The 13219-nt window shown below is 35.6% G+C and overlaps 1 protein-coding gene across 3 annotated transcripts in view; it reads right to left on the reverse strand.

Moving 5' to 3' along the window:
- ARHGAP21 (Rho GTPase activating protein 21) overlaps positions 1-13219 on the reverse strand; it is a 94245-nt gene that overhangs the window by 13368 nt on the left and 67658 nt on the right. For 2 of the 3 annotated variants that reach the window (XR_001145938.1, XM_012731331.1), the window contains exons 9-20: positions 12756-12914; positions 12509-12611; positions 10057-10093; positions 7846-7971; positions 6000-6284; positions 3345-3409; positions 3129-3265; positions 2299-2441; positions 1398-1553; positions 1234-1312; positions 431-504; positions 264-353 (exon numbers count right to left, since the gene is read on the reverse strand). Coding sequence is in view for 2 of the 3 variants with exons in the window: in XM_012731331.1 (XP_012586785.1) it covers positions 264-353; positions 431-504; positions 1234-1312; positions 1398-1553; positions 2299-2441; positions 3129-3265; positions 3345-3409; positions 6000-6284; positions 7846-7971; positions 10057-10093; positions 12509-12611; positions 12756-12914 (1454 nt within the window). In the remaining variant the exon portion in view is untranslated. Of the gene's footprint in view, positions 1-263; positions 354-430; positions 505-1233; positions 1313-1397; positions 1554-2298; positions 2442-3128; positions 3269-3344; positions 3410-5999; positions 6285-7845; positions 7972-10056; positions 10094-12508; positions 12612-12755; positions 12915-13219 lie in introns of all 3 variants that reach the window. The other variant, XM_012731332.1, reaches the window with a different exon arrangement.

Below are 13219 nucleotides of genomic sequence, written 5' to 3' on the forward strand. Positions count from 1 at the left end.
GCACGGGACTATGGTGATGGCACATGGGTGACTTGGTGATGGGAAACCCACGGGGATCACAATTGAGATGGGAAAAAGAAATGTACAAAATGATGTAAAAATAAACTTATAAAAAAATTTATGCATTTTTGGGAAGATGGTCCATAAAATGTGGTGAAATGAATCTAGGCTATGAAATACTATGTCTCTTTGCTTAAGATTCATTGTGTTAATTATTATATATGATATATGTAAATATATCTCTTTAATACATTCTTACGCACCTTATTTTTTTCTGAATTTTCTGCCACTGTCTTCAGATGAGCCGAAAGAAATTTTAGTGTTTCATAGTGATGTTCTGGCAAATCGTGAATCTGAAACACATTATTTTCATGGTGAATTTATATGTTGAATTCTAACTGCAGCTCCAAAAATATAAAATAATACCTACTAGTCTTTTTAATGTTCTTAGACGATCCAAGGGATCTTCTTTACGATTAGCTTCGATAAAGTCGGCGTATTTATCTGACAATAAGAACAACAAAACAAAATTTGTCTTACATCACTCAAGTGAGCTGTAATTAAGTTTTCCTTTAAAGTTTAATTTCAGGCTACACATACAAAAAATGTAGGGAAGACTGCCCTCTCCACCCCCCAAAAGGATTTGCCTTAAAAGTGCTAGCTTTTAATGATTTTCTAAGCCTTATCATCAAATAGAAAATTTCCCCAAATTTCAGTTATCTGAAGATTCCACTCTATATTTGCAGTTCATTCATTCCTTTTTCCTTCCTGATCCACACAACATATTTGGCTTGACTGAAAAATATTTCTCTACAAACTGTATTATGGCTGAAGTGTTTTGACTGAAAGTAAAAACAATTTATTTTTTGATGACAAATGGACATGAACAGCAAATATATATTAACCAATTTTGCTGACTCAGTGTTTAGGAGGAAAAAAATTCCAAATGACAATAAATAGCACCTAATTATGCTTTTTAAAATATTTGTATATATTTTACATCATGGTTCATTTTGTACAATTGTTTTGTACAATTGTTTGTTCATTTTGTACAATTGTATTACTCTCAGGTGTAGTCCCCCTACATAATTATGCTTTATATATAAGTAAGAATGAAATAATCTGATTCCTTAAACAAAAGTATTTTCTCTTGGTGGAATTTAATATTGATGGTTTTCCAACAATGTAACTTTAAGCTGTTTCATCTAGTATCTTTAGCAGGAATCAACTCACCATTTGTAAAGAGAGGTTCAGGGAGTTTCCGGAAGAAGGATTTTAGCAAACTGCTTATCACATTTAAATCTCGCCATTTCTAAGTGCAAAACAGAAACAGTATTTGTGTAGTCAGTACGGCGAAGGAACAAACATGTCAGATTTTCAAATAGATATAAACTTACATCATCTTGTATATCAATATCTGCCATTCCCTTGTTGAGTTCTTCCTGCATACTAGAGATGGCTGCATTATTTCCAGGAACTCTGTAAATACCTGTATATTCAAGACCTCTTTCTTCAACTAATTTGCAACATATGTCAACTATTAATGGAATATACTGCAAAACAAGAAATAAACATTTTACTCAATACAGCATAAATGTTTTTCTTTAGTTAGTAGATGTATATCATAGCTAAAAGCCCTTCTCATCCAAAAGGAAATCTGTGAGTTGCTGTTATTTGATTTAGAAAGAATAAAAACTACAGACATTGCAGGACTAGGAAGAGATGAAACCAGCAAGAGGTGTTTAAGATAGGAGGAAGAGAACATATAGGCCAAGACAGAGGGAAGGGCCTACAAGGGGATAAATTGTCGAAACAGGAAAGATGGTCCAGTTGAATGAGGAAACATGAAGTCAAAGAGGAGGGAAGAGTTAACGTCAACCAGTTAATGATATGACTCTTCACAGGGTGTGCACACAAACACACACATATGCACATTTACATTTATTATACTTCTTAATCTGGTCCTTGTTCTCATCCTCCTTTTAAGAAGCTAAAAGCAGAAACATGTGATTTGCAAATGAATTCTTAGAACTATTTCAGGTATATTTTAGATACATTCCTATTGGCTAAATAATTTACTTCAGAGTCAGTACATTAGAAAAAAAGCAAGATGAATAAAATTACTCAACACACCCTAAAAAATTAGAAATGCTTAAAGAAACTAAGGGGTGCTAGAAGAGAAAAGCACTGAGTAGATGGACAGGCAGCCCCTGTTATCTGAACAGCTGTGAACGCAGGCCCTTAGTGATTTCAAAAGTGAATTCATGACCAGGAAATTGGCTGGCTGGTGTTGCTTACCCGGTTAGTATGAGCTGGTGGGCAGTCATCCAGTCTGACACCGAAGGTTCCTGTGGTGGTAGGTTTTTTCTCAAACGTTTTTCTCATAATACTTGGGATACCTTTTCTCCATGTGCCTTTGTCTTTTGGAGGGCTGGTGTCATCTTTTGATTAGTATAAAGTAAAATGAACATAAGCAAAATAGAAACAAGTGTATTTAAATTATGACTTCAAAATCAAAACAGTACATATAGTTATATAAACTTTATATTATCTACAATACACATATATTCATTAAAAATATCAACATTTGTTTTATATTCATCATACACCTATACTTATCAGAAATAGTATCAGGGACTTCTCTAATATAGCACCCCTTCAAACCTTTCATGTCATTTAACAGGTGTCAACTCTTTCTTCCACTTTATACATATCTGTACCATGATTTTCCTTAAAACGGTCAAGAAAATACAACCATTGTAACATCTCCAGTGAATTTATAGCAAAAGAAAACAAATAATAACATGTGAATTTGTCAAGGTGATAACATTCATCTTATCTATTAGGTAAATGCTTGTATTAGGTAAATGCTTGTGCTATTATTTTTCTTCATTTTGTCTCTATTGCAAGAGTTGGTGTCTTGGACTTCACTTAAAGGGAAAGACCCCATTAGCCCAGACCTAGCCAATGGCTGGCAGCGGGCCTTGGCCAGGAACAACGGCACAGGAAACATGAGGCACTTTGAAAGCTGACACTACTACCTTTTCTGGGCAGTCTCTAACATCACCTCCGTTACTGGGCAGTCTCTAACATTACCTCCTTTACTGGGCAGTCTCTAACATTAGTACCTTTGCTGAGCAGTCTTCTCTCTGACTCTTCCTTGGGCGAGTGTGGGCTTTGAGTCTTTGGCTCTGATTTAGCACCAAGCAAAGTCTGCCGGATGCTGAGACTCTGGCGAGGCGTTTTTGGCAACTGTTCTGCTTTGCTGCTGAAAGAAAAGAACATTCTGTAGCAGTTACCTTCTTTACATCCAAGTTAACCTGTAGGCAGGGTGCGAGTCTCACCTCATCAGGCTGTTATATTCTTTTATTCTTCGACTAATGAGATCTCTGTTGGTCACTCCAGTGTCCTACAGAATAAATGGGTGATGACATTAAAAAGTCATTTCTAAATATAAAGAGATCCCTACATTGTCTGAAGCTCTCTATTACTTTGCTCATTTGATAGAACATCATATTTTGTTCTCAGTGAAGCTGCTTTAAAACCTTATTCAACCTCACAAGATTGCATCATGATACAACAAGTGGCTTGGTGCCAACCCCACTGGAGATTTTCTTATTTTCTACACCCCGCAATACCTAGAACAGTACCAGCAAAAAGAAAGTGTCCTAACTTAATTATTTGCTCACATTAACAATGACTGGGAAGCACAGAGGCAGCTTCATCTCTCACTATTACCAAAAAGAAATATTAACATTTAAAAATACAAGTTGGATACAAGATGAAAAAATACTGCCAGAAATCATTAACAATTATATGAGCACTGAGACTACAGGTCAATTAATATCAGAAATGGTAGGTTACCAAAAGAGAAAAGCTCAAAACTTGTTTTCTTACTTGTCTCATTTTGATTATAATGAAAGACAATACAATGGACAAAGGGTGTAGAGCTTAGAGAGTGAAACACTGCTGAATTCCAATACATTCTCTCCATCTACCAGTTACGAGTACATGGCTAAGATCTAGAATAGGATTCCTTGGTTTAAAATCCTGCTGTTGACACTTAGCTAAGTAACCCATGGAAGTTACTTAACTGTTCTCTGCCACAGCTTCTTTGTCAAATGGTGATGATAAGGAACACATTCGTGTGGCTGTTAAGATAATTCATGTAAAGTTCTTAAAAGAGTGCCGTATGATACGTGCTCAGTAAGTTATCAGAGTTCAATCTATAAAACTGGGACCAAACACCTATGTTTTAAGATTAGATCAAGCTGCTGATCTAATGATATGGTTGACATTAAGTAAAGGTTTATTATCTGCCAGGCACTGCACTGCACTCTTCATAATTCTCTCATTCAACCTTAAAACAATCCTATGTTTCACGGATGAAGTCACTGAATTATCTTAAAGTCACCCTCCTGCTTGTTGAGTACCTGACACATATCAGATGTTTACTAAACAGGTTCCTTTGAAGTGTTCCAGCTAATTTACACTCAAGTTCTTACTCTCCTGTTTACTTTGTAAAAATTCAGTTCTGATGCTCTCTGTTTAAGCAGTGGTTGTTGAACAAAGGTTGTACTGATTAGGCTCTGGTGTTAATTTTTAATCACAACCAAGACAGAGCATAAACTATGAGAGAAAAATAAAGCACCGGCATTTTCTCCATGGTAAAGTTTTCATGATTTGAATGGGATATAATGGAAATAACTAAATTAGAGATCGTCGTCAAGGGCATAACCATAGTTAACGGTGTTCCTGCAATTACTGAAATGATGCACTTTTTCTTTCACAAAAAGTGAGAACACTGTATAAGGAAAACTGCCATGAAATGAAAAAAGGTATTCTTGACCAAAAAGATAAACCTAATATGCAAATTGCTGAAAATGCATACTAATTTTATATAGCTCTATACATTTCAAAACTTACCACTTACCACTGCTATAAAATTATCTTAATGGTATGAGCCAGAAATTCTTTAGTTCTTAAACTATTTCTTTTAAAAAGAAAAACTGGCTTATAATGACTTTTGCTAACTCTAGTTTTCTTAAAAACTAGCTTTTCTTGCCTATATAATTACAAAATCTTAACATCAGTATTTCCTTGCATTTACACAGAATGTTTTGATAAGCATTTTCACTATAACTGAAGTCCTACAACAATCCTGTTCATGAGATATGGAAATAGATGTGCAGTTACACAGTTACAAAGGTAATGGCCAGGACCAGAAACAGGTTTCCCAATCTGTCTCTTCTGGAAGAATATTTAGAATATATGAGTAACCTATCTTTCCAGTTTAGTAACGATAATTTTCTAACCTTGTTTCCAATTGATTGTATGTTATTCAGCACCTATGAATGATAGGTTTCATGTCAAAACCACAAACTGAAGCCAACGAGGTGAGTCCTATGGATTCCAATGCTCCCACCTTTGGTAGGGTAAATCCTGTTTGTTTTAGAGCAAAACCAAACAAGATGTACAATATAGTATTAAAGTAGTCAATCTCTGGAAACAGTTGGATTGGGTTTGAGTCAAGGTTTTACAACTTACAAGTTATTCACTCTCCCCAAACCTCATCTATAATATGAACAATTAGAACTTTGCAAGGTTGCTATTAGAGTAGAACTTCTGCTATCTGCAGGTAGAATATTCCTATTTGGTATGCTTTGGTGGGTTATTCATTGGGTTAGGAATGCTATTACCATTAACTTAAATGGGAAAACTCCCACATTAACAAATAACCTACCATATCATACCAAACAAATACTTTACTTTCTGATAGCAAGAAAAACTGCAGTGTATATAAAGTTCTTAAAACACAGCATGAAATAAAAAGTATTTTTTGTTTTCTTAACAAAACACAAAGTACACTTGAGTTTTCCTCCTCATTATTTTTAAGTGAAATTAGCATATTACATATTTTTAAGTGGTCAGATTCTTTGTCTTTAGAAAATTGTGGAAGCATTTTCTAATGTGAGCATCAGCATCACCTGGACACTCACCTCTTCGTTTAAATTACTGCTCTCCTGGATGGTCTTGATCCATGCTAACATATCATCTCTGTCTTCTGCCTGAAATAAGCACTCACAGTCTGATGTAGTGAGTCGAAACACATTTTTCCTCTTGGTCTCACTGTAAGAGATGTCTATTAAGCAAGCATTAACACTGATGGGTTGCTCTTCTTCCGATGGAGTCATTTGTTCTCTTTTATCTTTGTACAAATAGAGTGAATGACCTCGGAGAACAACATACATCTGTTTCCATGGCCGAATGCTTCCACCAACTCTCTAGAAAACACAAATCAGTCAGGAATATTTAATAACTAGCTACATCTCTGTGACAGCAAAGGTGTAGGGAGCAACTCTGTCAACACACGTAAATGCCACCAAATGCAGCAGGTGTCTGATCTGACTCAACGCAAGTATATGTTAGGAGAGGACAGAAATTTGGGGGCATAAACCATGTCAGGCCAATGTATTACTTCAAAACCAAGGACAGTGGAGTCAATTTTAATTTAGTCAGGAAAGTAACCAAGTAACTGATAAAAATAAGTATTGTGACGAAGATACATAAAATGCAAAGGGAATAAAAGAAGAAAAATCAGTCAGAAAACTTCTGAGTAAAAGGAATGCCTCAGTGTTAGATCATGCAAATGACAAACATTGCCTAAGAAGATCCCAAAATGTAAGCAAAAGTGATGAATTAAGCTAACAAAAGCAAAAGCTAGGGGTGAGTTGGGGGAGGAAGCAAGGGGAGGCGTCAAACAGGGCAGGGAGAGCACAGGGGACTACGGTGATGGCGCACAGGTGCTGCTGTAGTGCGGGAATGATGGGGACTACACCAGAGAAATCCAGTATTGTACAAAAATGAACAGTGATGTAAGAAAATAAAAAAGTCAATATATATGTATGAGAAATCTATTTTTTAAAGCTACCAAAATTGGTAAAATTTATATGGTCAAGTGAAATTACATCTAAGGTCAATATTCTTTAAAATTTTAAATTTTTGGGCAGCATTACAATTTTCTTTTAAATAAGCTCCCCAAATATAATTAATCTTTACAGTCACATTTGTACTATATTATAATCTATTTAATGATGCACATATTGACAATATATTACTTCAAAACCAAGGACAGTGGAGTCAATTTTAATTTAGTCAGGAAAGTAACCAAGTAACTGATTTATATTCCTTAACATATATAAAATAAAGTGACACAAGGTCAGGAAGACAATTTAAAAGAATAAACTGGGGAAAATTAAATACATTTTCTGAATGATGAAAATGGAGAATTGCCTTTTCTAAAGGGCTACTCTATAATAATCAACAGCTAATACTAGTAGGAAAACAGAGTTCCTTCTTACATACTTTGATTTCTCTTTTACATGTCTAAGTATAAGAAAAATATTCCAGTTGACACATGGGATTAAATACAGCATAAAACGTGGGCCTCCCTTGTGGCACAGGGGTTAAAGTTGCAATACTGTCAAGCTTTTACTATCGTAGCATGAGTTCAAACCCAGGCAAGAAGTGACCCACACGGCGCTGCAGACCTCTCTTGTCTCACCTGCTGCCCCTCTCAGTAGTGTATTTCAGTACATCTGCCTGTTCTGCTCCCTACTCTGTCTCTGGTGAATCCTCTCAACCCCCACACCTGTGGCCGGTACCCCAGTTCTTATATGCATAAATAAATAATGATAAATCTTTTAAAAAGCATAAAGTAGAAGTATATGTTTAGAGTACCTTTAAAAATAATCTTTCCCTCAATAAAAAAGATAAATTTAAAAATGATGATTTTCATTCTCTATTCTGCACATTTTTGCCATTTTATGTACTCAGATTTACTACCTTGCCCTTATCAGTGACAAGTGGCCGGAAATGGAGCCAGCCTTCCTTGGCAGCATCACTGAAAATTTCTGAAGAAGAATCTTTTCTGGATCCAGAATCTTCTGATGATTTTTGGCTATCCATTATCTACAGAAAAGACCAAAAAATACAGTAAAATGTCAGCTTTCTCTGATAAATATTGGCATGATCAAACTGCTTTGCTGAAAAAAGTCTTCTTAGCACCAGGAGAAAAAAAGGCTAATTTCGAAAATTCTTAACTTTGGCAATATAATAGAAACATTTCTGGTCTTGCTAAAAAAAAAAAAACTGAACTACCATCATTTTAAAAAAGTCATCAGAGGAAATTTGTAACCACTGAAAAGCAGCAGAAATAAGTACAAGTTTCCTGCTTTCAAAAGTTCACATTTTAATGCAATGGAAAATAAAAAGATAAAAACAATGATGAGATTATGATTAGTGCCATTTGGAGAATGAAAACAGATGCAAGAGTGAGTCACCGAAGAGCCCTGACAAATTACGTGCTACTGAGGCAATGCTTAAGAATTTAAGAATATTGAAGTCAAAGTCTGGAGGAAATTTTTGAAGAGTCAACCAGGAAAGGTGGGGGAAGAAAAATTCTGGGAGCACGTATAAGTAATGAAGCTACGTTCATCATTATTCTAATTGTCCTTTCATTCAACATGAGTTAGAGAGATGGCTACCAGCTGATCGTTCAGATTCTATTAGGCCGATGTAGGAAATGTCAAGGATGCCGGTGAGTGAGAAGTCAGGAGAGTGGCACGCTCCTGGCACACGCGCGGGTGACCCTGCTGGGTGTAGGAGGTGGCACGCTAAAGGGACAACTGGGAAGTGAGGCACTGGTCTGGGAAGCCAGATAAGGGCAGTGGCAGGGAGGACTGTGAACTCTGGTGCTTCTGGAGGGTAGAGTACGGAGAATTTGATATTGGGGATGAGATAAACAAGAAATAAACAAAGGTTATTCCTTGATTATTTTTGCAGAAAAACTGGGTAGATATAAATGGACTTAGAGAGGAAAAGCTGAGGGATGAACATAGCTGGGGGAAATCAGGCGGCGGCACACCCGAACTGCCTAGTAGGCGTCTCATAAAGATGCCACGTGGCCTCAGCAATGTGGCTACAGTTTGGGAACGTGGTCAAGGCTAACAGTGTCAACTTGTTAGAAAGAGGCAGAAGTGGAAAGGAGCAGCAGAAGAAAAGCGTTTCGGGAAGGGAATGGGAAATTATATGGGTTACTTATGAAAGTTCAAATAAGTTAAAAGTTTTGAATCATTTGTTTTGGAACTTGGATGCTACTGATAACGTGGGCATGAAGACAGCCTTTAAAAAAAATATTATTTTTGCAGAGAAGAACACGCCAGAGGTGTGCGGGGTAGGGTGGGTAAGAGGATTCACCAGAAACAGAATGAGCAGCAGAACAGGTGGATTTACTAAAATATACTGCTGAGGGGAGCAGCGGGTGAGGTAGGAGAGGTCTGCTGTCCAAAATGTAGCTCCCTGGCTAGCGCTAAAACTCAGGCCAATGCAGTGACAGTGCTTTGACGTGTGTGGGTTCAACAAGATGTGATGTGAGCAAGTAGAAGGTATGAACAATTTTTTTCAAGGAGTTTTCAAGCATAGTGGAAGGAAAAAACAGGAGTAGTAAATAGAGAAGGATGTGGATTCAGGAAGCTTTTTAAATTACAGGGTATAATAGAACTTTCTTATATGCAATAATGTATGAGCTGTTAGAAAAAGTGATTTTGCAGAAGAGGGAGAGACTTGAGAAAGTAAGAGGTGATGGAATCCAAAGAAGAATGTATGGTTGGTTCTTAATACAATGTTCCATGTAAAAAGACATTTAAGCTAAAATTAAGGGAAGTGGATGAAAAGCAGATTATTCAGGGAAGGGCAGAGAGAAACAATGAAATAATTTTAAAGATTAGAAAGAAACAATACAGAAGTGCTGGATAGTTTGATTTTTGGCAGTAAGCTAATAAAGTGAGAAAAAAAATCAACACAATATTAATTATAATATATTCGATGAATATAATTAGAAATTAGAAATATACTTTCCAAAGGCACTTAAAGAAAAGTGTATGATATTTAAATATAAAATATCTAAAAGATAAAAGGAATAACTCTTACATGACAAGATAAAATAAATAGAAATACTTATCATTTGTTTTATATTTAAAAATATTAAACACTAACCTTAATCCCCTTCAGGCTAGTTACGTGCTTAAATGGCCTATTGGAAAAGAAGTACATAAACATAATTATTTTCAATAGTGTACAAAATACCTTAAAGATGTATAAGATTACCATGTGTAAATATTCATGGTCAGTCAGTTTTCTAAGCACTTAGCTTTTTGATTCAATGATAGAAACTTTCCTAGTTGATATATTCATCTTTCTGTATTAGCATGCAGATCTCTTATCCTTTTTTATAGATCAAAGAAAAAACAACCCAGGTTAAACCGGCTTTAATAACATCGGCTAACCAGTTGTAATGGCCCGCTCAGGCTTCCGCCCTATCAGTGTTGGTGGTTAAGCAGTGGCTCTCGCAGCCAGGCACAGAGTGGTCCATGCACAGTCACCAGTCCACTGGCATTCGACTGTAAAAGCAGCAGTGCAGCAGTCAGGCTGGCCAAGGCCGTCTGCTCTTCCCCTCCAACCACATTCTCAGTGGCTTCCATAAAGAGAAACCACCAAACAACTTTGGCACAGCAAGGCCTAGGATCGCAAGGTTCACATTAAGTACTCAAAATAATTAACTTTAAGGGACGAAATTGATAATTCTGGGTTGTTTTTGGTTCCAAATTCATTTGAGGAATTGAGTAAAGAGTGACTGAGGGTGGCGCGCTCCTCTCTTTTCAGAAATACCCCAAACAAAGTGGCCAGAAACAAGATACTAACTCAACCTTCAACAACACCAGGGTTCAATATCAAAGAGTGATTAAGTGCAGTGAGTATAAAATGGACAACATAGGAAGAGACACTGGTGGCTGAGTACCTCAAACAAAACTACAGGGCACTGTTCTCTAAGGTCAAAACCAAACTTCCCTTGTTTGGAACATAGGAGATGGGCTGTGGACCCCAGGACAGAGCCTCATTTTTCACCATGGAGTGTCGGGGGAGGTGAGAATGACAGAGGAAGAAACAGTGCTGCCCTATTGCCAAAAGCACTGTGTAGTTGGTGCTGCGTGAAATAAACTCTGAAATATGGCAGTTTGCTGATAACTTTTGTGGAAAAAAAAAAAAAAAAGCTAAACAAGTTCACAAATCCAATACTGCTAGCCTGGACCAGTGCCTGGCCACGCTGCATACAAACCTCCCTCGAGTAGCTGATCCTGGAAGAACTGATTTAATGGAAGGTAAAAATTTTACTGAATACAAAAACATTGCAATAAAAAAGACAAGTTGTTCTTTGATAGATGGTTTGATATAAAGATGTCAGTATTCCCTAAAAATTGGGCCACTGAAGATATCCACAAGAAATGAAGAATAAGAAAGTGGATTTTAAAGAATGAAAAAAAACAAAAACAAAAACAAAACTAGCCAGTAGAATTATAGAAAACCAAGTAACTAGAGAGAATAGCTTTATCATATAAAAACATAGTAATTAACAGAATGTGGTGTACACAAATAGAGCTGAATAGAGTAGTCCAAAAATAAAATACATATAATTTGGTATAAAATAAAGATGATATATCAGTGGAAAAATATAAAATTGATTAGATGCTTTTGGGATAACTGAGACACTAAAAATATAAAGTTGGCTGTTTATCTCATTGATTAGAATATAGGTAGCTAAAAAATTAAAGAAAAGCAAATGAAAAATACTGAATAGCTAAAAAAACCTTGAAATACTTTTCTTAGAAAGAACCTGCCTCCTTTATGTAAAGCACTCTCAGTGGGAAAAATAAAAAAGCAGTTTACAAGAAAAAAATAATATCTCTAAGTATAGATGAGTGCCGTCCAATTAATACAAAATTTTCAAATTAAAACTATAATAAACACCATTACATTTACAGGAAAATCAAGTTAAGTAACAGTTATTTTGGTGAGATAAACAGCATACATTTTTATGCACTATTGGTAGGAATGTGATTTGGTAATTATTTATGGAGCGCAAATGACAATGGATATTAAAATAAAAAATTACATAAACTCCTTGATGCAACAATCCATTTTCCAACTATACTTGCTCACATACATTCTAAATGAACTACACACAAATGTAGTTGCTGAAATATTATCAATTAATCTAAATGTATACTCACAGAATACAGACTACTAGTCGAATGTATCATACTACTATTCCATGGATAATTAAACAATCAGGAAAAATAAGCCAGGAACATATGTTCTGAATGATCTCCAAGGTCAGTATGTATAGCATTATTTGTTTATAAAAACAATTAGCATAACACAAGCATTTATAAATATATGCAGTTTATACAGAACAACATAATTATATAGTAATAGCTATGTGTTACTGATTTTTAAATATTTTTTAAAAATATGAATATATTATCAACTATAATTTTTTTGCATTTTTGATATCATAAAGTTAGAAATTATAAGACATCATCAAATGCAGTATTTATATGTTAGAGTCATGCTGATCACCCACAAATACTTAAAATGTGCCTGAGCTTACAATTTTGCATCTTCTTTGTAATCATCCAGGCCCTCATCATATGATTTTGATCTTTCTGTCTTTGAGCTAGGCTGGGCATCCAGGCTGGGTGGTCCAACAGATTCTGTAATTAAAATTCAACACTTAAGACATCTATGGTAACTTCCCAAGTTTTCAATGGTAAGAAGATCATTGGTTATCAAGCTATTCTAATGGAAACCTGTAAATATGCTTGAGATGGTTCATATAACCACTCACTGAAACGCACCCTGGTCATGGGAAAGCTGACGTCGGATTAAAGGAGCTGAAGTTGTGAGGCTAGGAGGAATCGTTGCTATGGAGGGTGCCTGAGAGGTGGAGGCAGAGATGACAGCAGAAGCAGGGATATGGGCGATATCATGGTCAATGCTAGGACTAGTTGGTTCATCTATAAGAAAATAAAAAAAATGGTAAGTGATCTAATTATCACTGATAATAACAATAACAGAACAGGTAATCAATATTCATTACTGAAACAATCAGATAAAGATTTTAACATTTAAGCACTCAAGTACCAAGGAATAATATAGTCTGTTAAAATCTACTCAGACAGTTGTTATTCTAGTAATTCCAAATTATTTTGTGAATATGGTGTAAGAAATTACGAGTTGCTTCTTCAACTAACCAAACTAACGAATCAGTAAATACCTTCCTTAGCTAACAACAAGATACCAGAGTTTACAGGCAATTAGA

The sequence above is a fragment of the Condylura cristata genome, unplaced genomic scaffold (assembly GCF_000260355.1).
Source record: "Condylura cristata isolate star-nosed mole 26May11 unplaced genomic scaffold, ConCri1.0 scaffold00030, whole genome shotgun sequence".
NCBI classification, from domain to species: Eukaryota; Metazoa; Chordata; class Mammalia; order Eulipotyphla; family Talpidae; genus Condylura; species Condylura cristata.